Source organism: Canis lupus, chromosome 21, assembly GCF_003254725.2.
Source record: "Canis lupus dingo isolate Sandy chromosome 21, ASM325472v2, whole genome shotgun sequence".
NCBI classification, from domain to species: domain Eukaryota; kingdom Metazoa; phylum Chordata; class Mammalia; order Carnivora; family Canidae; genus Canis; species Canis lupus.
The window spans coordinates 37605038-37629541 of record NC_064263.1 but is presented as its reverse complement, the minus strand read 5'-3'; the positions used below and the strand labels follow the sequence as shown (position 1 = coordinate 37629541).

At 39.9% G+C, this 24504-nt stretch overlaps 1 protein-coding gene across 3 annotated transcripts in view; it reads left to right on the top strand.

Annotated features, from left to right (window-relative positions):
• Positions 1-24504, top strand: part of RRAS2 (RAS related 2) — an 89506-nt gene that overhangs the window by 3261 nt on the left and 61741 nt on the right. The window contains exon 1 of one of the 3 annotated variants that reach the window (XM_025459564.3): positions 2992-3179. The exons of 1 other annotated variant lie outside the window; for it this stretch is intronic. In XM_025459564.3, the coding sequence (XP_025315349.1) occupies positions 3072-3179 (108 nt within the window). In that variant the 5' untranslated portion in view covers positions 2992-3071. Of the gene's footprint in view, positions 1-2991; positions 3180-4048; positions 4139-24504 lie in introns of those variants that run through there. One more of the 3 variants, XM_025459565.3, reaches the window with a different exon arrangement.

Here is a 24504-nt window from a genome sequence, read left to right as displayed (position 1 = left end):
TTTTTATATTTGGGTTACATATATATATATATATAATATAAACTTATATATGTATTATATATATGTATTTCATATATATATATGAAAGAAATAGGGGAGAATGATAAAGGAAATGGGGTAAAATGCTCACAATAGTGGAATTTGGGTAAAGGCGGTATATGGGGGATCCCTGGGTGGCGCAGCGGTTTGGCGCCTGCCTTTGGCCCAGGGCGCGATCCTGGAGACCGGGGATCGGATCCCAGGTCGGGCTCCCGGTGCATGGAGCCTGCTTCTCCCTCTGCCTGTGTCTTTGCCTCTCTCTCTCTCTGTATGACTATCATAAATAAATAAAAAAAATTAAAAAAATATTAAAAAAAAGGCGGTATATATGGGTATACTTTATACTTTACAGATATTTCCAAATGAAGGATTGGGAGAAGCACAGCCAGTTTACTACTTTATTTTGCTCATGATTTTGTGGATCAGGAAGGGCTGGCCTGGGCAGCTCTTGCTTGGGGTCTCTCAGGCAGCTGCAGTCAGATGCCAGCAGGGACTGCCATCATCTGAAGGCTCAACAGAGTTGGGTATCCAAGCCGTGTCCCATGGCTGGCAGTTGATGCTGGGGGTCTGGTGGGAGCTCAGTTGTACCTCTGCACTGCATGCTTACGTGTGGCCTCACTAGCATGGGGGCTTTGGGGTAGCCAAATTTCTTACTTTGTTTCTCCCAGAGTGAGAATCCCAGAGTGAGAATCTCCCAGCCGTGAGAGGCTGCACGGCTCTCTGCCCTAGCCGTGGAAGTTACACCGCACCTCTCTGCATTCTATTGGTCCTAAGCGAGTCGCTAGGTAGTGCCCAAGAACTTGCAGTCGTGTTCCAAAGCTGCCATAAATGCTTACTGCATGCCAGGCACTGCTCTCTGTGCTTTGTAGGTATTCACTCATTTGATTCTTACTGAAAAATCAAAAACAAAACCAAAAAACCACAACTCCTTATGATAGGTAGTCCTACTGTCCTTAGAGAAAACTTGAGGCACAGAGGTTTGGTTCTCAACATCACACCATTAGTGGAAGAGCTAGGATTTGAATCCAGACAGTCTGGCCACAGGGCCTATGGCTTTATCTATTACCCTCTACATAGAGCTGTGATTCCTGCTACATTTGGTTAAAATGCCATACACATAAAATCACTTAAAAAAAAAAGATTTATGTCTTTGAGAGAGAGAGAACTAGAGGGAGGGTTAGAGGGACAGGAAGAGAGAATGGCAAGCAGACTCCCTGCTGAGCATGCAGCCAAAGGCGGGGCTCCATCCCGGGACCCTGAGATCAGGGCCTGAGCAGAAACCAAGAGTTGGAGGCTTAACTGGCTTAAGCCAGGTGCCCCCATAATCCCTTTTCACTCGCAATCACTGAATCCCTTTTCACTCACAATCACTGGCGTGCAAACTTCCCCAATACACTCAAAATCACATGACATAATTCTTATCTTCTCAGCTTTGACTTTTGCACATGCAGTTTCCTTTCCCTGGAATACTTATAATTATTCACCTATTATTGACTTTATTATATTATGATTTATTCTATTATTTATTCTTCAGAACTTTTAGGAAGCCTTTCTTGACCACCCGACTCTGGGGTGAATGCTTCTGTTACGGGCACACATGCTGCATGGCGCTTACTAGTTACAGCGCTTATCGTTATGCCTTATCGGTTTGTTGTCTGGCTGTCTCCCCGTGGGACGCTAAGCCCCCTGAGGGCAGGGACACCGTGTTGCTTAGGAAAGCGTCTCCAGCACGGAGTACACCCAGTGCCCTGTATGGAGCGGGGACATAGTGACAAACCGACCTCCCTCTTACACTCCTCCAGACGGCGACCACATATTTCTCGCACGCAAATACAGCCACTAGCACACTCTCTGGACACCTACAAAACACCTGTCCCATTCACTCTTGTCCATGCACTGTCCATCGCTGTGACTTATTCCCCAGGCTCAGTCTCTGTCACGTTCCTCACACACCCTCAACACACACAACACTGTGACACAGCTCTGATCCTCAGTCACTGTCACACGCTGTTTTTCACACAATCACGGTCACCATCTGTAGTCTTCAAACAGGGTATTGACTCTCCTACAGAAGAGGAGTTAAGATGCCAACAGTTGTGTTTTTCACATACGCCTTCAGATACTGTATTTTTTCATCCACATAATCCTTGACAGTCCCTGACGTTACACAGTTATGGTTACACACTGTGTCCTACCCACTCCCACTGGACGCCGACTCGCCCCGCACACGCGCACACATGCGCGCGCACACACATGCATGCGCACACATACGCGCATCCTCTATGCACACACACGCGCGCGCGGACACGCACACGCACACTCACACACGCGCACACACACGCACACCCTCCACATGCACACACGCACGCACACAGGAGCACACACACACGCATCCTCTATGCGCACACACACGCACACACACGGGTGCACACACACGCGGACACACACGCGCGTACTCACAGACACGCACACACACGCGCACACACGCGCGCGCACACTCAGTCCCGGGATCCCAGGGGTCCGGGCGCGGGGGTCTGCGGCGCCCGAACCTCACTGCCGCGCTCACACCGGCTCCCGGCTCGCCCCGGCTGGGGGCCAGGGACGCGGGGGGCGGGCTCCGCCCGGGGGTCAGCGCCCCGCCCGCCCCTCCCTCCCGCCCGCCCCGCCCCGCCCCGCCGCCCGCCCCGCCCCTCATGCATATGCAGCGGCGCCGCCCGGCAGCCCGGCCCCCAGACGGCCATTTGTCGCGGCGCTGGAGGCAGCGATCGGCAGGCGCTGCGGAGACGTGCGCACGAGCGCGCCCCGGCCGCCGCCGCCGCCGGCCCCGGTGCCCCCGCCTCGCCGCGCCTCGGGCGGGACCCGGCCAGCCGGGGCGCCGCGCTGCAGCCCGGAGCGGCCCCCGCCCCCGCCCCCGGAGCCCCGCCGCCCGCCGCCGCCGCCGCCGCCGCCGCCGCCGCCCCCGCCCCCGCCCGCAGCCCCGGCCGCACGCGTCCCCGAGCCGGGCCTAGGGCGGGCGGGCTCGGCGGGTGCCCATGGCCGCGGCCGGCTGGCGGGACGGCTCCGGCCAGGAGAAGTACCGGCTCGTGGTGGTCGGCGGAGGCGGCGTGGGCAAGTCGGCGCTCACCATCCAGTTCATCCAGGTGCCTGGCGCGGGCCTACCTGTGGCCGGGCGGGCGGGGGCGCGGGGGGCGGCGGCCCGGCTCTGCCCTCCCCTGCCCTGCCCTGCCCTCCCCGGCCCCCCCTGTCCCCGGCCCCCTGCCCCCTGCCCCCTGCCCCCTGCCCGCGGCCGCCGGCGCGGCGCCCTGCTCGGCGCCCCGGGAGCCGGGCTTCCCAGGAATGTGTCCGGGAGGGCGGGGCTGGCGGCTGCGGAGCGCGGACCCACCTTATCGCTCGGGGGAGGCCGTGCGGCCGCGTCGGGCTTCCTGCCGGGCGGGGCTCGGGGCTCGGGGCTCGGGGCTCGCGGCTCGGGGAGCAGGGGTGGGGCGGGGTGCGCGGCCCCTCGGCCCGGGCCCGCCGCCTGCAGGGTCGCGGCGGCCGCTGGGCTGCGCGTGGCCCGCGGCCGGGTCCCTGTCGGCGCTCGCGGCCCGGGGCTGCCCGCTCGGGGCGGTGCGTGGGCTCCTCTTTGTGTGCGCGCGTGTCTGCGGCGGGAGCTCTTAGGGGTCGCGCCCGGGGGACTTGGGGGCTTCGAGGAACTTAGGGACGCTCCCCGATAGCGGGGAGACCCCCTTTCCCGGGGATTCCCGGTGCCTCCCGGTGCCTCCCTGCTTCGGGCTCGGCCGAGGTGAAGTTTGGGCTGCGCTGGGTGACGAGCGCCCGGGGCGTGCCCTCCGCCTGGCTTCCAGCTCCCCGCTCCCCCGCGCCCAGCTCCTGCGGTTGCTGGAGGCGAGAGTCAGGGTGCGGGGGTGGGGGTGGCGGTGGGGGTGGGGGTGGGGGGCGGCAAAGGAAAGGGAGGCGGAGTTCTTTATTCTTAGGATCTGCTCCTGTTGAAGAGGTGTCAGTGGTCTTCTTCGGGGGTTTTAAGAAAATGAGAAACCCAGATGGTTGTCTCTCTGCTTTTGTCGACCTAAAAGGTGTGGCATATGCTGGAAGAGAACCAAGGGTATGAAGGATACACCCCCCCCCCCACCCCCACCACCACCCGGTATAACAGGCAACAAAGATAGTCTTAAGATGTCAAGAGGACCGTGAAGATGCTCTGGTGGAGAATTAATTCCCGGTTTCCGTCTCATCCATTTGTCCTCAGCGGCTTATTTCATTTCGCTCAAGGTTTGCAGTGACATTCAGAGGCGAAATACTGTTAACAGAAACGCGACTGCTGGTTACCTTTCGTGTTGACTGAATGAGCAGTAATCGCTGTGATGCTGCTTCAAGGCGTTTAAGAACTGCTGTAGCCTTTGTGTCCAGGAAGAGATGATGTTTATGTAATGAGCACTTACAGTACGGTCATTAAGTGGGTTAAAAAGAATCACACTGAGTAAGAGGGGAGAAATAAGAAAATTCTTATTTCTAGGAATAAGAGCATTGTATACAAGTTTAGCAGGCTGCGGAATCAGGGATGTTGTCATGTTGCTATTTCCCCAGGGCCGAGAGAGACTTTAACTGATGGCAAAGCAAAGACAATTTATAGCTTAACCTTTATTAGGAGGCTGTAGTTGAGGGGCTGGCAGTGGTGGTGAGGAGTGAGAGGAGAATCCTGGGTTCTGCTGTTAGGAGAGTTGTCACCTGAAAAGGTAAACTACACAAACGTAGGTCCTTTGTGGAGAGGGACCGTCTGAATGTATTTGAATCTGTTAAGGTATTGAGGTATCGGAACCTTTTGTTTTTTTTTTTTTTTGCGAAATAGTTTTAGAGGCTGTTAAGATAATAATAGCAATTGCTGTTTTTAAAAATGATTCTCCAGAATTCATTTGTTAAAGAAACACCTCCTTTATGGAGAGTACCGTACTAGATGATATAAAAGAAGTAAAGGAAGCGTGAATGGATGAGAAACACATGTATATGTATACACAGAAAAAGTGAGCTTTGAGTCTGTCTTGCTCTATCATTTATTGGTTGTGAGAACACTGCCAGGATATTCAGCTTCCTTGAAGCCTCAGTTTAATCATCAGTAAAATGGATAGGATCACACACTGTAATCCTTTAAAGTATGGGAATGTTCTTAGCACTGTCACATAGTATGTACCCGGTTAATGATGGCTATGAGTAGAAGGGTCTATGTGTATAATTCTGTAACACATTTAAATACAGAGGGAGTTCGGAATTGGGGAAAAGTCAGTTTGGGAAGAATTGATAAAGTGCTGCGTAGGCTTGGCGGTGGGGAGAGAGAATGCATCTTATGTGAGTATGGGGGAGTTCTATGCTAGTTTGGAGAAAGAAGGCTGGCAAGGAGGGGAGCGAGAGAGGCAGAGGAGTTGGAGCCAGTAAAAGGGAGGGATATGGGCTCTGATGCCTTTCTGGAGAGATAGGAGCCAGTCCACCTGGATGGAGTCTCAACTTTGCCACTTGCTGCACGTATAATCTTGGACAAATTACTTCACCTCTCGGTACCTCAATATTCCTCATCTGTAGTCTGGGGAACTACAAAGTACCACATACCCTTGTGGTGAGAAGTAAATGAGTTAACCTGCGTCGAGGCGTAAAACAATGCCTAGTGCATAATAAGTCTACAGACAGTATTGTTGTTATATTAATCTTATATTATGGAGCTAAAGTGACTATTTGTCATCTACACTTAATCGAGCCACTATTTATTGTCTGACTCTTGGGAAATTAAAATTCATTCTGTGATTGTCTAGCAGTAGTAACTGGAGGGAAAGGAGAAGGCAGGAGGATAATAATCTTAAGTGGAAGTCAGTTCTCTTTGTAGATCAGGATGACACAAATTGGTTTTATTTACTTTTTAAGTCTTCTGAAATATGACACTTTTTAGTCTTCAGTATGTATTTTTCTATTCTATGATCTTGAGCAGAAAAAAATACAAGTTGGGGAATGGAAAATTTAAAAACAACTTTGTCTTTTAGCCTTGCCTTTCTTTGACCTTAGGTACACTTGTGACCTATGCATATGAAGAACTGCAAGATAGGAAATTAAGGCAATAATTACTTGACATGCCTTCTCCTCCTTAAAAATGAATTTGGCAGATCATAAAATGTATAAAAATGTAAAATATGTGGAGTTAATGTTTCTGCTCATAGTTTTTTGAGAATGTTTTAAGTTTTGTTGGTAAATAGAATACCTAAATGATGAGTAAACTGTAGATAGGAAATGATCTTAACATTGTATAAAATGGAGAGAGTTTTGCATATCTGGATTCTAGGTCTCCCTACTCAGGTGATGCTGGGGAATCTCTTAATCTCCCTTAATCTTTTCAAAGCTTTAGTTTTTTTGTCCATAAAATGTTGAGTTTGGCTGAACAAATCTGCGCCTTTGAAATTCTAGGTTCTTTCTTACGTAGTTAACTAGCTGTGTGTCTTCAGGCAAGTTTCTTGGGTTCTCCAAGCTTGAGTTTCCCTGTATGAAAAGGAAGACTAATAGTAATAGCTAGCACCTTTAGGGTTTTTGGAATAAATACAGGAATGCATGCAAACCATTCGGCACAGTGCCTTCTGCAGAATAATTAATAATAATTGTTACCTGGTTTTATTTGCTGCTCTTATGTTACTTCTGTATCTTGTTCTTCCAAAACAAAATTTGTAATTTCTTCATTTTTCTTTGACATATAATCTGGTCTATTAAGTTTTTAATTCCTGGCACCGTGGTGCCCCCCCCCCCCGCCCCCCGTCCCTCCCCCCCCAAACTCAGATTCCCCTCTTCACATGGTGTGGTATTTAGGTGATGAATGTTGATCCTGTTTTGAGTTGGGGAAACTTCGTTTTATCAGTTGCAAGTTGATTTTATAAAATGATGGAGTAATTATTGGGGTTTTGGGTTAATGCTTTACCTGCTAACTCTCAAAAGAGAGCATACACATGTTTTACAGAATTAGAGGGAGGAATTTCCCAGCTTCTAGTCTTTGTTTAGCATCCTGACTTTTTACCTGAGCAGTTTGTCAGATTTTGAGCTGTGTAGGGGGTAGTTGATTGCTCACGTGTTGTTTTAGTCAGTCTTACAACCTGTTAGTCTAGACCTGACTCAGACATTGCTTTTTACCCAGAAGTTTTGTTTTTGTTTTTGTTTTTTTGCTGCTGAATGCTTTTTCATTGCCTTTTACTGAGGCAGAGATCCTAGAAGAGATTCCAAGACTCCACATATTTATGATATAGTTAATTGATCCATGTGTGAAGGGCGGGAGTTTAGGTCTTGGAATTGCTGCTCTACTGCAAGGTCTTGAAGACCATCTCTGCCATGAGAAGTCACTTAAAATAACTCGTGTCTGAATTTCAAACTATAGACTTATCTTTTGTGTGCAAACTTACTGTTTTACATTTTCAGAGTAGTTTACAAATGAGTTCTTAGTAGTGAAAAATAAGGCACCTCTCCCTATGGGGGTACTTATTAGAGATTGCCTTGTTTTGGTAAACACCTGAAATGGGTCCGCTAGCAATTCCTGCATAGAAATGGTAGGCATGCAAGGAGGAGATGGCCACTTTCTTCAGAGGAGAAGCAGAAGGAAATTCTAACCTAGGGTCTCTTAAACCTCATTCTCATGTGTGTGTGTCTCCTTTTTGGGATGGGGAAAGTTGCAGGAGTGTAGTGGGGACATTTCTGTTGAGTAGGTCAAGAATCCTGTTTTTCCCCTTGTTATAATATCATTAAAAGGCAAAGTGATGATGACAGGCAGCCACCTACTGGAATGAGATTCTTAATTTACCTGTGAGGCTGAAATGTGGGTCTCTCCCAAACTTTGACGTGAAAGTAGTCGGTAATTTGGTTAGGAAATAAATTGGCAACTTTAAAAGGGTGGGGGGATGGGGTGGGAAAGGAGACTTTTTAAAAGCAGTATTGTTTTTAAATTTTTAATGATTCCTTTTTTTCTTTTTCTTTTTTTGAGGGGGCAGGGACAGAGTGAGAGGGAGAGAGAGAATCTCAAGTGGACTCCCCACTGAGCTCAGAGCCAGTCTCAGGGATTGATCTCATGACCCTGAGATTGTGACCTAAGCCAAAATCAAGAATTGAATGCTAAACTGACTGAGCCACCCAGGCACCCCTAAAGATTCCTTTTTCAAAGTAAAATTGACCTCGTAAAATTGAAACAGATTTTGTGATGCCACATGAACCAACCTTCCTTTGTTCCTTCCAGGAAAAATAGAAGTGTCTTTAGAGTATTAGCTCTATTGTGCTTGCCTTACTGGAAAAGTAAGAATGAGTAAATGATTTTCACTCTGTTGGCAAACATTGTGGAGTTAATAGTGAATCTTCTTGCAAGGCCTTGATCTTGAATTACTTTGGGTGAAGCTGCTGAGTCTGTGTTTGGGTTTGAAACTTAGTTTAAAGTAATGTCCTTGGTAGGCCTTTAATTTATTTCTACTTTGCAAAAAGGAATGACACTCAGGCTTTTATAAAAAAGACCAAGATTTATACACTCACTTATTTTCTGTGTGGTTCTGAAAAAAAAACCCAAGTATAAGGTGTCTAAAATTATGTTTTTAGAGACAGAACAAGTTCCTGTTGCCTTATAAATTATATTTTCTTTTTAGTAATTTATAAAAGCAATGTGATTGTTTATTGGTTACATAGCATTATTAAATCGTAGTTTAATTAAAACTATTAGAGTCACAGAATTTTTTGTTTGGATATATTTAATATTGCCCACCAACTTGTCACCTCATATGTTGATGTTTTTTCTAGGAATAAGAGCATTGTATACAAGTAAGTACATGTTCAGTACTGCAAGTATAGCTATAAATGTCAAAGTAACATCCAATGTGCTTTTTAAAAAAACTTTACTCACATTTTCCAAATGCTAACATTTTACCATGTTTGTTTTATCCCTTCCCTTATCTATGCTGTTTTTTTTAAATCATTTGAGTGTAAGTTGAAGACAATGACCCCTTATTTTTAAGTCCCTCTGTGTATATTTCCTAAACACAAGAGCATTTTCTTACATAAACATAGTCTATAACCAGAGACAGAAATTAACATTGATATATTACTAATATATACAGAGCTTTTTTTCAGATTTTGCTGGTGTCCCAATAATATGCTTTATAGGAAGAGAAAAATCTCAGGTTATGCCCTGCATTCCATTTCCATGTCTTCTTTATTTTGGAGTAGTTCTTTAGTCTTTATGTTTTAGTAGGACATTGACATTTTTTGAAGAGTGTAAGTTATTTGTAGATTTCCCTCAATTTGAGTTTGTTTCCTTATGGTTAAATTCAGGTTACGCATTTTGGGGGCAGGAATAACAGAAATAATGAGTTGTTCTTAGTGTACTATATCAGGAGACATAAAATAGATGTAGATTTGAGTGGTGTGTTTATCTTTTGACTCAGTAATCCCAAATCTAGGAATTTATCCTGCAAGTATACTTCCAACAGTATGAAAATCACAGGAACAAGGCCATAGCAATGTTTGTAATTAAAAAAATTAGAAACAATTTACAGAAGAGGAGAGGGATTGAATAAAATATGATACATCTACCCAGTGGAGCATTATGTACCTTTTAAAACATAAAGATCTCTATGAATTGATGTGAAGTGCTTTCTAGGATAAATTGTTAATGAAAAAGAGTGCAAAAGTATCTATAATGTGCACTATACTACCTTTTGTGTAAGAAGGAAGGGGAAATAAGAAAATATGCATGTATTTTCAGCTCTGACTGGATAAATTAGAGATTAATGCGATTATTGGTTAGCCATAGGGAGTGGGTAGGAATGAGGGGGAAGGAGTAGAGGGAATGGGGTTGGTGACCTTTCTGAGGATACTTTCTGACTTTTGAACCATGTTTAATGTTTCACATACTCAGTCCATAAACAGCAGATACCAGTACCAATCAAGTGATGAAGAAAAAAACACCCTAAGGTGGAACACAAATAAATGAACTAAACCTTATTTCAAATGAGGAACATAACCACACTGAAGGGGGGAAAGAAAAAACTAACTTTTGAACTGGATGTTTGGACTATGTCCTCAGGATAGAGACGAAAAGAACTTGAAACAAACGTTGAACTCCAGTGAATAAGCTTTGTGTGTGTGTGTATTTGTTTGTGTCACAGAGGCATGGATTTTCAATTCTGAAATGATTTTCTATACCAGGATTAAGCAGATAAGTAAATACATTTGGAAAATGGGAGCCAACTTTCTCACTGTTTGTTCTCACCGTGGAAAGGGGGAAAATTAGCATCAACTCTGATGCTTGATTGGAGTTGAGGATATTGGCATAAATTCGTGGTTTAAAAATTATAGATGCAGAAATTGATGCATGTGAATACATATATACACATCTGTGCATCTTTTTTCCAGCTCTGTCTAAGAGTGCATAGAAACATTGACTCCCCCATAAGCAATGAAAAAAACTAGTGCCAGATCTTGATTTCCCTTTCTTTCTTTCTTTCTTTCTTTCTTTCTTTCTTTCTTTCTTTCTTTCTTTCTTTCTTTCTTTTTAAGATTTTATTTATTCATGAGAGACACACAGAGAGAGGCAGAGACAAAGGCAGAGGGAGAAGCAGGTTCCCTGAGGGGAGTCTTATGTGGGACTCTATCCCAGGACCTGGGAATCATGACTTGAACCATGAATCACGACCTGAACCGGAAGCTCAACCACTGAGCCACACTGGCATCCCTTGGATCTTGGTTTCTAAATACCATTCTTTATTAACAGGAACCTCAGAGAAATGACTGATCCCAGAGCTAGGGCAGGGAAATCTAGAAGATGAGCTTGGAGCATCGTGTAGTGCGTGAAAGTAAGGAAGTGCTCAAAAGACTAAATGATGGTGATGTGTCAGAGAGACACAACCAACGCAGAAGGACTCCCGTTGGCTAACTCTGGGACAGTATGACCAAATAATTATAGTATTTGATTACTATTCATAAAGTAGGAATCTATGAATCCATAAGGATAAATAAATAAATGAAGAAGGGAGGGAAGTTCTTCCTTAAGGTAGAATTCTAACTAATAAACTTAGAGGAAGTGGTGGAATTAGGAAATCACTATTTGACAGTCAGAACAATTGATTTGAGTCAGAATCATAAATAGTTGTTAAAGCTAGTGGATTTGAGGGTAGCTGGATATTAACATAGTCTTGAAGTATCTGCCCATGAGATACTATTATCGAGGGGAAAATAGTAACCACTGCGGGGAAACCTGGCTGATAGCACCTTGACCAAGTGATCAAAACTAATGCTTCTGATACTGCTTTTGATAATGATAATAAGCAGTTTGTTTTACTCAGTTATGTCAACAAAATCTGGTTTTCTTAATCAATCTAGCTAGGCACTGAGTGAAATTAAGCTTAAAGAAACCAAGTTGAGGCAAAAAGGGGACCAACTCTGTTTCTGTTTGAGAAAATTTCTGCCACGTATTTTCTAGCCACGTTTCTTTCAAGGGAAAAGTTGAAAAATTTAAGTCACTACTGATTTTGGCCATGATCTTTAGCATAATGACCTCCTTTTGCACTAATCTTGTATTTTGAAATATATATATAATATATATATATATTTTTCTGTGTTCAGTGGTAGATTTGGGTGGTAGATTTTCTCTCTCTTCCTCTCTCTCTTTTTACAACTTAGATGTACCTTAAAATTATTCATAATCTTAGGGCACCTGGCTGGCTCACTTAGTTGGTTAAGCATGGGGCTCCCTGCTCGGTGGAGAGTCTGCTTTTCTCTTTCTGTCTGTCCCTGCTCATGCTCTCTTCTCTCTCTCTCTCTGTCTCTCTCTCTCACACACATAAATAAAATCTTTAAAAAATTATCATAGGGGCGCCTAGGTGGCTCAGTTGGTTAAGTGTCTGTCTTCGGCTCCGGTCATGATCCCAGGGTCCTGGGAATGAGCCCCATGTTGGGCTCCCTGCTTAGGGGGGAGTCGGCTGCTCCCTCTTCTGCCTCCTTCCTGGCTTGTGTGCACCCTTGCTCGCTCTCTTTTAAATAAATCTTTAAAAAAATTATTCATAATCTTAAACATATTTTAATTAGAACATCAGAATAATAGTGTTTTATTCCCAGTTATGGGAAATGGGGAATTTAGCAGTTTCGTTTGCTGTTTCTCCCATCTCTTTCATAAATTTAGTGTCCATAAGGCAACCAAAAATGTGTATTGCAGTGTTTTTAAAAGATTGTTTTTTGTCTGTTGCATTTTATTTGCTATTATAATAGTAAATAATGTATTAATCCCTTTCTTATGAAGGGTTATTGCTTTTATTCACCATTTGTATCATTCTAACTGGTTTCAGTGCTTACAAGTAGTCTTTATCAAGTTAGTTTTTATTTTGAATTATGACTTAGAGAATTCTTTCAAGTGCTTTTTACTGAAAAGATACCTAAGATAATATTTACTTTTTCATGATAAATTTGGCTGGATGTAAAATTATTGGGCTCCAACATTTTTGTATTAAAACAATGGAGGTATATCTTATTTGGCTAGCTAGCCTCAAGTTTCCATTCTGCAGGAATAACTTATTTTTTACTTGCGTGCTTGTAGCCTTCTCTTGTCATTGGAAATGGAAACATTTATCAGGGTATATGTAGAACGTTTTCCCTGGGAAATTGAAACCCTCTCCGATCTGGGAAGGTTTTCTTCTCCATTTTTGTATTAATTTTCTCTGTCATTTATGAAATACTTATTATTTATGCATTGATTCTCTGAAATCATACCAGATTGTGTTAATAGCAAAAGGATAAGCAAAAAGATAGTCTCCATCTAGAAAATTTGTCAAATTTCCCTTCTGTATCACTGATGAAGTTTTCTGTATGTGAAATCTAATTACTGTCTCAAACAGATTTAATGCCCTTGATATCTTAGTCTGATATTAACCAGTGATAATGTTCTCTTGTTTTTCCTTAATGCCACAAGGCTATTTTCTAAAGTTTGCTACTGTTTAAGGAAACAACTCTTTCCAGGGGAGGAGTTTCTTCTTATGTGGTAGGATAGTTTTGTTTTTTTAAGATTTAAACATTGTATTTATTCATGAGAGACACAGAGAAGCAGAGACATTAGGCAGAGGGAGAAGCAGGCTCCCTACGGGGGAGCCTGATCAGGACTGGATCTCAGGGCCCCGGGATCACGACCTGAGCCAAAGGCAGACACCCAACCACTGAGCCACCCAGGCGCCCTGGTATTGAATGTTTTAAAAATGTTGATTTTAGCTGTTCCTAGTGTTGGAGGTAAAGAACTGACCATCTTTTAGAATAACCATGGGGCAATTTGGATTTAAAAATTTTTTTTATTTGACAGAATAAGAGAGCACTAGCAGGGACATTGAGAGAGGGAGAAGCAGGCTCCCTATAGAGAGCAGGAGACCGATTTGGGACTCGATCCCAGGAGACTGGGATCATGACCTGAGCTGGAGGCAGGTGCTTAACTGACTGAGCCGTCCAGGTGCCCATCTTGGGGGCACTTTGAGTCCTAATCTTTTTTGATGTTGAAGGGCAGTTTGATACTAGGGAGCTATAATTTTTGGAGTGTCAGCAAGATTTCAACAAATGTGAAATTCTATTAAACCCACTAAGGCATTCAGTCAATTTTGAAGTTTTGGCTGAGGGGTATAATTTTGGAGAATTAGAAATGATTAAAAGGGATAGTTTTTAAATTTATTTACCCTTCAAGAGCCACTGACGAAGCTGGGAAGGCAGTGAGAGCGTGTGTGTGTGTGTGCGCGCATGCACACACATGCTGTAAAATGAAGATGAAGACAAAGGTTTTCTTGCTGTAAGTATAGAAATTGGAATGGCTTAGAAGCAAAAGAAGTCCTTTCTTCAGTATGTGTGTGTTTGTGTGTGTGTCTGTAATCTGAAATATGCTTATTTTATATTGTGTATAGATGTCTATGATTTCACACATAAACTTTTTTTTTGTTGTGCTTCTTAAATTTTAGAATTCAAATTCAATTAACGTATAATGTATGATTAGTTTCAGAGATAGTGATCAGTGATTCATCAGTCTTACATAATACAGTGCACATTATATCACGTGCCCTCCTTAATCTCCATCACCCAGTTATCCCATCTCTCCATCTCCCTCCCCTCTAGCAACTTTCAGTATTGTGCTTTTTTAAAAAATGAGATTAATTGCCATCTATTTTTCACAATAGTACTTAGGTAATTTATATGTTATAATGTATATTTTTAATGGTATTTTAAAGAATTTTTGTGTGTGGTTTTCCAGAGTATTTACAGTATCCTTAATGATTTGTAGAAAGGAATTATAGCACTGATTTTTGCATTATTTTCTTTGGTATGAAATCTTGTACTTTTTATTCTTAATTTTTTTTTAAAGATTTTATTTATTCATGAGAGACACACACAGAGCGAGAGGCAGAGACACAGGCAGAGGGAGAGGGAGAAAGAAGAAGGCTCCATGCAGGGAGCCCAACGCGGGACTCGATCCCAGGTCTCCAGGATCAGGCCCTGGGCTGAAGGCGGCGCTAAACTGCTGAGCCACCCGGGCTGCCCAATTCTTAGATAATTTTAATTGCATTTTGGATATCTCCTTAATTTTTAAGATACATATTTGGGAAAGGATCAAGTGGATCCTTTTGTGGATTTCTAGCTTTGGGCTGTCATCAAAGAACATGACCTGTAAATTCTCTGATTTGGAATATTCAGGATTTTTAATGGCCAAATGTATCATTAATTTTTGTAAATATTCCAAGAACATGAGAGAAGAAGGAGTATTCACTTGTAGCTTATAAGGTGCAAAGTTTTATTTAAATCTACTAAAATGGAATTTGTTCATTATATTATATCTTCTATATCCTCCCTTTTATCTATTAAATCTGTGAAACTGAAATACATTTATTAAATATCCCATGAAGACTGCGTTTTATTTTTTTCCTTGTATTTCTTAGTTTGATTATTTTGATGCTATGTCCTTTGGTTTATTGAATGTTAGGATTGAATCTTTGTATCTATTAGAATTCAGTAGTATTGGGGTGCCAGGGTGACTCAGTTAACCCTCTGCCTTGGGTCAGGACCATGACCCCAGGGCCCTGCATCTGGCATCTGGCTCCCTGCTGAGCGGGAAGCCTGCTTCTCTTTCTCTCTCTGCCTGCTGCTCCCCCTGCTTGTAGTTTCTCTCTCTCTCTCTCTCTGGCAGATGAATGGATAAAATCTTTAAAAAAAATTCAGTAGTATCCTGTGTGGAGTTTAACCTTGATTTTGATTCCATGATATTATATTGCCATTTCTGTATGCATTTACTTCATTTATATTTCACATTTCTTCTTTGGTCATTTTCTGGTAAGCTTTTGTAAGGAGTACTTAATGTGATCAAATCTGAGAATCTTTGTCTTTTAGTAGGGAATTCAGGCCATTTACATTTATTGTGTAATTTGGTATGATTATGTATTTGGTTATGTATTTGTCAAGTAATCTAGATAAATTTGTTTTTATCCTTTTTATATTTTGTTTTAAATTTTTATTTACGTAGGCTTAAATTTGTTTTTATTGCTTTATTTCTCTTGCATTGAGAATATAAATGTAGATACTATTTTAAAAGTAGAGGTGGTTTCTGTGAAACTTATTCCTTGTGGTTGCTTTTGTCATAGTCCTATGTAATCTATGAAATCAAACACCACAGCTGCCATGTTTTTGTTTTTTAAAAAGATTTTCTAGACCTGGAACAATTCGTGCAGCTTATCTGAGAAAAGACAGCTTGAGGTAGTGCAGAGAATCCTTGTAAGTCAAGACATTTATTTAGATCTTGGTTTAGTCACTATATGACTGGCTTTGGACAAGATAACCATTCTGTGTCTGATTCACTTTGGCATCATTATTTTCAACCCTGTAAACACTAGAATGTTTAAACTAAAAGTATTTTAGTAGAGGATTTTATAGATTTGGCATATTTTGCCTGAATGTCTGCCCCTTAGTTGTATTTGTTTATACATTTTATATTTTTACATTTTTTAATTTAAATTCAATTTGCCAACATACAGTATAATACCCAGTGCTCATCTCATCAAGTACCCTCTACATTTTATGTTTTATATTTTAAGAGTCATAGACCAGGGATACGTTTGTTACATAGAAGTAATTATATAGCAAAATAATTAATATTTATTGTATTAGATCTTGAACAGGATATAGTAAATAGTTGGGGGAAAAATGAGGGTCTTAAGAAAGATGAGTTGTATCTTTTATGTTCCATAGCCTCTAGTCACTGAAGAGGACAAAGAACTGAACTGTTTTTCATTTTGGATTTCAGAATTTCTCTGTAATTAAAAGATTATCTATATGTAGCGTGTGCATATTTGAATTGAATCTTGAATTTTAGAAGTTAATAATAGCATTTAGTGTTAATGAAAATAGTCTTTGGAGAAGATAGTCCTATTTTAATTTCTTTGTGGAAATTCTGACTCAGGAAATGTAAAACAGCCTGAGAGTGAAGTCTTAAAGATTTATTACTTTTGTCTTATTTCCTGGTGGGTTTTCTTTTAATACCTTGTTTTTGGTTAAATGATGACATGTGGTTGAGATTACAACAGTCAGCAATTTGTTAGCTGAAAGGAAAAGAATAGTAAGCAAGTAGTTGAGTCAAAATGCAAAGGAAGTTTTGTGATAGATACAACATTTTAGAAATCTTGTGGAGAAGATACATGACTATGAAATTTGTGATTTTTTTTGTCCCTTTAGTCTCTGAAATTAAAGTGTGTCAATAATGTAGAGAAATTCTCCTGACATTTGTGTGCATGTGTGCAAGCATACACAGATGTGTATCTTACTCAGACTGAGAAAAAGTGAATTTAAATTTGGAGAAGAGTTCATAGGTTTTTGGAATTTAAAAAATGGAGATAAAATATAAAACATTGGACTAGGTCTGTGATAATTTAATGACTTGCAGATGTTTAAATGAATGGTTTTAGTAGCTTGAGTACTACATGAATTTATTATTTTCATATATTGGCATGGAATTTCCTTGCCAAAACTTGGTTTGAATTAGCTACTTTTTAATTATCAAGTTACTTAATAATTTCTTATAATCACTGCAGTGTTATATGATCAAACACTTTTCATTTAGTTGAAAGTTAAGAATGGAGTAGGAATTGGTGAGATGGCATAGCAGTAATTCAAACTTCATCAAACGTTGAGTCTTGGGATTATTTTCTTCCCATTACAAAGTTGATAGGTTCTGTAATTAGCAAGTGTCAAAATAGTATGGAAAATTTTGTTATAATGTTAGGTTGTGATTCTCAGTTTTTAACTTTACATTTAAAGACATTGATATTTTGTTTATTTTTTTTCCTTCCTTAATTGCAAATTCTGTATTTACTTAGATTTCTCTAGCAGTTTCAGGAAGGAGCCATTGGCTGAGCTGATTAGTCAAATGAAGTTGTCTGACATGGGTTACTTTAGTTTGTGGTTTTAGATGAACAGTGCATGGTGCACAGCTGTTGCTCCAACAGCTTTGTTCCAGCTGTCTTACTGGCCTGTCACAAAATACCCCACATTCCTTTTTTTTTTTTTTAAATGGAACCCCTTGTAATATTCTATACTTTATTGCTTAAAATGGATCCTACTAATTACTTTAATGACTTCTTCACTTTTATGCCTATCCATAGCTATTTATTTAGGATGGTGCTAAAATGGATTATGAATAATAGATTTAATCTTTGTCATATTTATAATTTTTTATTGTTAAAGTTGCAGTTGTGAAATATTTGTACAAGTTAAAGAGTTAACATTGAAAAAGGCACCAAATTTAAATAATCTCAGCAATTTGGATAATAATAATTGGTATTTGGATAGTGAAACTGGCATCTTCTAATTCCTTATTTTAACCTTGAGTTTGTATTAATAAGTTTCAACAGAATTGTAAGATGAAAAGCACAATATAGTTTATAAAGCTTATATAGTACTTATAAAGGTAGACTTTAGTTTGTGGTTTTTTGTTTTTTTAAAAGGTCATAGTTTTACATAGTCTCTACATTAATGTGGGGCTCAAATTTACAACCCTGAGATCAAGAGTTGCATGCTCTTCCGACTGAGGCAGCCAGGTGCCCCTGGTTTGTGTTTTTGATAAAGTGGTTGGACTTCAGTTCATTTTACTATCTTAAATGGTAACTGAATTATAATAGTAATGGTTTCAAGTTTTCTTTCTTTCTCTCTTTTTTTTTTTTTTTTTTTTTAAATAAGGAACAGGGACCTATGCAGAACATTTTGAATCAATAATGTCAAATGTATGTTGAACATATTCTTTGTGTTAGATGTCATGCTAAAAGCTTTACCAGCATTGCCTCATTTAATCTTTACAGCTTATCATTTCTTTTTTATAGCTATGGAAACTGAGGTTCAGAGGTTAAATATGTTGCTCAGGATCCCATAATAATGGCTGAGATGACTTGAATCTCTTTTCTGATAAAGCACCCATAGGTGCTAAGGGCTACACTATACTACCTTGCCTGAGTAAAATACCTTTCATGTAATGAGCTAAATTGCCTTAATAATGAAATCTTTGAGTGTTTTTTTTTTTTTCCTCAGTGTTAAAAAAAAAAGGTTTGTGAAGCATTTTCCATTTAGTTGAAATTAGAGCTAGGATTGAATAGTGAGTGAAGTTTTGTTTAAAGTATTGCCTTGCCTCCCTTTTTGCTCCCCTGCCTCCTTGTGACCGATGTCCCATTACTCCTGCACATGCTGCCTCAGCTACTGCTCTCTCCAGACCTGGCAACTCCCAGACACCTGTGCATACCTATTTGAAATTCCTGCTCTTACACAGTATTATGTCTGAAGAATCACAGTCTGATCACACTTAGTCATAATCTGTGTGAAGTACAGATCCATGACTCTTCTGAACCTCTATCCTTTACCAAGTATGCCCTTGTATCTGACTAATTCTTAGTCATATTTCTAGATGTGACTCAAGGTTCATCTCTAGGCCTTTCCCTAGGGAATATCCAGATTGGAATAGGTGCCCCTCCCATAGTATCCTATGCATTTTTTTTTTTTTGTGAATGTTCTGAAAGTTATGGAAGTAATGACCCATTAGTGTTTTTCCTGAAGAACAAAGAAGATCGTGAGGCATTAATATAACCTTAGTACAGTTACTAAAACCAGGAAATTGTAATACTGTTATCTAACATACATTATTTAAACTTAGTTGATCCAATAATGTCCATATAACAAAAGAAACATTTTTTTTGGTCTAGGATCCAATCCAGGATTGCACATTGCACTTATTTTTCATGTCTTTTTAGTCTTAAAGTTATTTGTAAAATATTCCACAGTTTGTGTTGTCTGATGTTTTCTTTTAAGAATCAAATTGTGTAGTTTTGACAGAAATATCACAAAGGAGAAGTCTTCCTCCAGTACCTCATATTAGGGAGGCACATGTCTGTTTTTCCCAATGCTGGTGTGGAATCTGACCACTTAGTTAGCCACTGTTAGACTGTTCCCTTTGTGATTAATAAATATCTTGTGGATAGAGATAGATACCAAGGCCAGGTTAATAACTTGTTACTTTTGAACCTTTGAGGTTATATCTCTAAATGTCCCACTCTTGTCTTTTCTTCATTTCCTAGCTTGCTTCTTTGTCTTCCATCTTGTACTTGCTGTCTCCAGTTTGCATTTTGTGACAGGGATTTTTTTTTTTAATACCCTCAAAGAATGCTTGATTTATAGTCACATTTTATTTAGGGGCAGAAGCCCCCAGTTATACTATATTTTCCTTATTCAGTGAATGGATCTATATCTTGTTGGCCTTGGTTTCTTCATCTGTGAAATGGAGGTTCCAAAATAGATTTTATCAGGTAGCCGGGTGGCTCAGCGGTTTAGCGCCGTCTTCAGCTCAGGGTGTGGTCCTGGAGACCCGGGATCAAGTCCATGTCGGGCTCCCTGCATGGAGCCTGCTTCTCCCTCTCCCTGTGTCTCTGCCTCTCTCTCTGTGTCTGTGTCTCTCATGAATAAATAAATAAAATCTTAAAAAAAAAGATTATATCTAGGGTCCTTTGAGATTCTCCAGTCCTTTGACACATGACTTTATGAATTTTTAAAAAATTAATTAGATTGTTTTATCTTGTTTGCCCTTTTTTCCCTAAGGTTTTTAAGAAGTTGTCTTCATACTTCTTTCTATACAATATACAATATCTAAATGTCTCATTGCTTTGGCTTACTTTGGCTTACTTTGATGGGGGCCATGATATTCTTTGCACCTGCATTGATAATGCCTCTTCCCAAGGTGGAAGACCGAGTGTGGTATTCTCTTTTGGTGAGTAGTGAACTAATTCCCACAGCATTCAATAAATAAATCCTGTCATTCCATGGAGTTTTCTAAATTGCTTAAAAAATAAGAGAAGAAGAAAAAAAAAATAAGAGAAGAAAAAAAACCCGTTTGGTCCAATAGTGTTTATTACTTTAAACACATGATTTATGTGTAACTTCTTTTGGAGGGTTTATAGAGTTTCTAATTATTATAATTTCTAAGGAAGTGAGAATCTTGATTCATTGTGGAATTTGGAACAAATTAGTTGTAGAAGTTAATTTCATTTTAAATAGTCAAAGAGTTGTGTTATTTCAGCATTGTTAATACTTTTAAAGTTCTGTAGTAAAAGCATTACGTTATTTAATGAATTGTAAAAAATTGCTTAGCCACATTTTAGCTTTTTAGAATAATTCCTAAGAGTTTTTATAATACTAAGAACTCACTGTTATGATCTTTTGCATTTGTGTAATACTTTAGTTTTCAGAGAACTTTTATGTACATGATTTCCTTTTAATACCAGCAACAACCCTTTATGACGACAAGGTGGTGATCATGGTCATTGTTATTTCCATCCTAGAGAAGAGGAGATAGAGATTGGGAAGAAGTGATTTGCCCAAGGTCTTTTAGCAAGTAAGCAGCGAAGCTGGGAATGGTTTTCCCAACGCCTAAAATACATCAGTCTTCTTACTATAGACTGAATATTAAATTGGAACAAGAATGCCAACACCTACTGGAGGGGAACTGAAAGGAGTGATAATTCTCATTTAATGGATGAAATTCTCTTACTTGTTACAAGTATGATTCTAGGGGGAACACTGAATTGGGGAGAGGGGGAGAGAGAGTAAATGAGGTTTCATCAGAAGCACACTTGATGAGTTTCTACTACAACTGGATGAAGGCATTGTTGAAAGCTACTGTGGGGACAAAGATTTGTAATGCATCCTTTCTGTAAGTACAGTTTAGAAAACTGACAAACAGCAGATTTAGGTTCTGTATTGATTACCCCTTGGGTAGGGTCGGGGAAGAGGGGGGCATATGATTGTTGAGGAACATATAAAGGTCTCGAGTTGCTAATATCTTATTTTCTAAGTTGGGAGGTAGGTATACATATCCTTAATATTTTTTCTTCATAAAAAACATTTTCTGAGTTATAGTTAATGACGAACAGTAATGTGCTCTGAATTGACTTAAATTATGTAGTCAAATGGAAACTTAGCTTTTCATTTGATGTTCAAGGTATCATGACTTGGTTGACAAGACACAAGTGTGTTCTTCAGGGGTTTTCCTTCAAGATGGGAAACTATTTTTTTTCCCTGACTATTCAAACAGCAAATAAAAGTTGAGTATAATTCTTATTAGAATAAAATGTTCACATTTGAATTTGTGAACAAAACTGTTTCCTGTAGATTTGTGTGTATTAGTGTGTTGTGATTTGCTTCTAAAATTACCATACACTGTTTTTGAACATTTCTCCAAAGCACTGTCTCTGATTTCATGTTGGTGGTTACAGGAACTGATGATTAATTTTGCCTTAAATTTCCTGTATGAAGAAGTGATACTTTAACTTTTCCCATCACAAAATTCTTAATACTATTTGTAGATCTACAAAATAAATGCTCACATAATGTGATTTTAGGTAGGTGTGACTAAGTATAAAAGAAAATCTGGAGTATCATATACTAGACCTGTGTTCTGTGCTGTACTTTTGACAGTTTTGGCTCATACATAAAATGGATAACTTTTAGACTGAGAACATGTTTCATGAAGAGTTGATAATTTTGGGAGGGGGGAAGAATTATTTTAAAAATGTGTTACCCTTTTGGTGGCCTTGTTGAATGAGAGGAACTTTATTTCCAAGTTTGGTAGATGATCATGGGGTAAGAAAAAATGCTCTTCGTGGTTATGCTAAAAAGTTTTGCCTTTATTTGGATACTTGTGCTTTTTGGAGAGGTGAGATGAGAGTGAGAGAAGGAATTCTGTTTTCCAGTGTGAAAGTATATCTTTCAGTATGTATACTTCAGTACGTATACATCTTTCAGTATGTATACTGAGATGTTGCTAATTCTCATAAAGAAATTGATTGAAAACATGTCATTTAAGGGCACCTTTAGATTTATAGATTATAATGTGTGCTTAAGAGGAAGTGGGTGGGATGGGGTGGGTAAGAGGTGGAAGGCTGGGGAAGGTGGAATTAATGTTCTTGTTTCTGAGTTCAGAGGTTTGAATTATCTCCTTTTTTGGGAGATTACCTACAAATGAATTCATGGTATGTGTTGGGGGTTTCTTGGTGGTTTTTGTTAAATTCCGAAAGCATCTAAGGACTAGACTCCTATGGTATTGATTTTTGAGAACAAGAAAAAGTGTTTTGCTTGTGACATAATTTAATTTTACAAGTTTTCTTTCTCTGGTGCCTCCTCAAAAACAGAGCTGTTCTTCTCATTCCAGTGGCACGTGGAAGCTGTGGTCCATTAAGACTTTTGAGATAGAATTTGGAAAATTTTCTACATGCAAGGCTTCCTTAATCTTTTTTTTTTTTTTTTTTTTGTACAAATGACTCTTGGCAACCTGTTGAAACCTATGGACTTATCAGAATACAGTTTTTTAAATATATAAAGTATGTAGGTTTTAATTACATTTAAATCCAGTTATCAAAATACTAAAAACAGAAGTCTTCTTTTTTGACTTGTGTTGAGTGTAAATGCTATTCTGCTGTATCTGCAGTAACTGTTAAATGAGACAGGTCTGTGATTTCTGTCGCTGACCGCCATAGGTACTGCTACAGTAGTTGAAGGAAATACTGAATTTCAGTTAGAGGTTAGTGAAAAAAAAAATTTTTTTTCCCCCTTTATCCACAGTTTTGAATGATGATTTAATCCCAGGAACCCTTTTTATAATGTAATGAAAAAGTGTCAGGATTTGGAGCCAGATAACTATGAGATTCAGTTTCTTACTCACTACTTAGCTACTGTCAATGTAATTTCTCAACTCTGAACTTTAATTTCATCATCACTATAATGGAAATGATAGTACTACCCATGGGGTGTTAGCTTATTGTACCCAGAACACCCACAAAACCCCTAAAATCCCACAAGTATTATTACCATCTCCATCCTACTATCCTAGTCAACCGGCATTGTCATCTTACCAGTTTGAGTGAAGTATTAAAACCTTTCTTTGGGCAGCCCCAGTGGCCCAGCGGTGGCCTTTGGCCCGGGGTCTGATCCTGGAGCCCTGGGATTGAGTCCCACGTCGGGCTCCCTGCAGGGAGCCTGCTTCTCCCTCTGCCTGTGTCTCTGCCTCTCTCTGTCATAAATAAATAAAATCTTAAAAAAAAACAAAAAACCCGTACTTCACTTTATGTTTCTCTACTCTCTCCTGCTTACTCTCTCCTGCTTAGAATAATTTTCAGTGTTTCCTCTATATACATATAGAACCAATTATAATTTTGCTTCAAATGTCAAGTGTACTTTAGAAAATTAAAGAGCAGGAAAATCTGTCATACTCGTCCATATTTTTGCTGTGTCCATCCTTCCTTCCTTCCTGAAGCTTCTTTTATTATTTCCTTCCTATTTAGAGAACTTCTTTGCCATTCTTTTAGAGGAAGTCTGCTCGTGGCAGAGTCTCTATATTTGCTTTATCTTCATTTCAGAAACAATTTTTTTTTCTGGATATAGGATTCTGGGTTGATAATTCTTTTTCTTCGGCACCTGAAAGATTGTGTCACTTCTGGTCTCTATGGTTTCTGATGAGAAATCTGTAGTAATTTTAATAGTTTTTTTTTTTCACCTATAGGTATGATGTTTTTCTCTTACTGCCTTTTTAAGACTTTTTCTTAAGGTTTTAGAAGTTTAGTAATGATGTATCTAGGTGTGGATTTCTTTGGGTTTTTTCCTTTTTTTGGGTTTGCTCAGCTGCTTGACTGTAGGTTTTTGTCTTGCCAAATTTGGGAAGTTTTCAGCTATTATTTCTTCAAGTATTTTCTCAGTCCCTTTCTGTCCTCTTCTGGTATTCTGATAATGTGAATTTTAGATCTTTTATTATAGGCCCTCAGGGTCTTGAGGCCTGTTAATTTTTTTTTTTCCATTCTATTTTTCTCAGTTTTTCAGACTGGGCAGTTTCTATTCTTTAAGTCCATTGAATATCTCTTTTTTCCTTCCATTTGCTATTTAGACCAA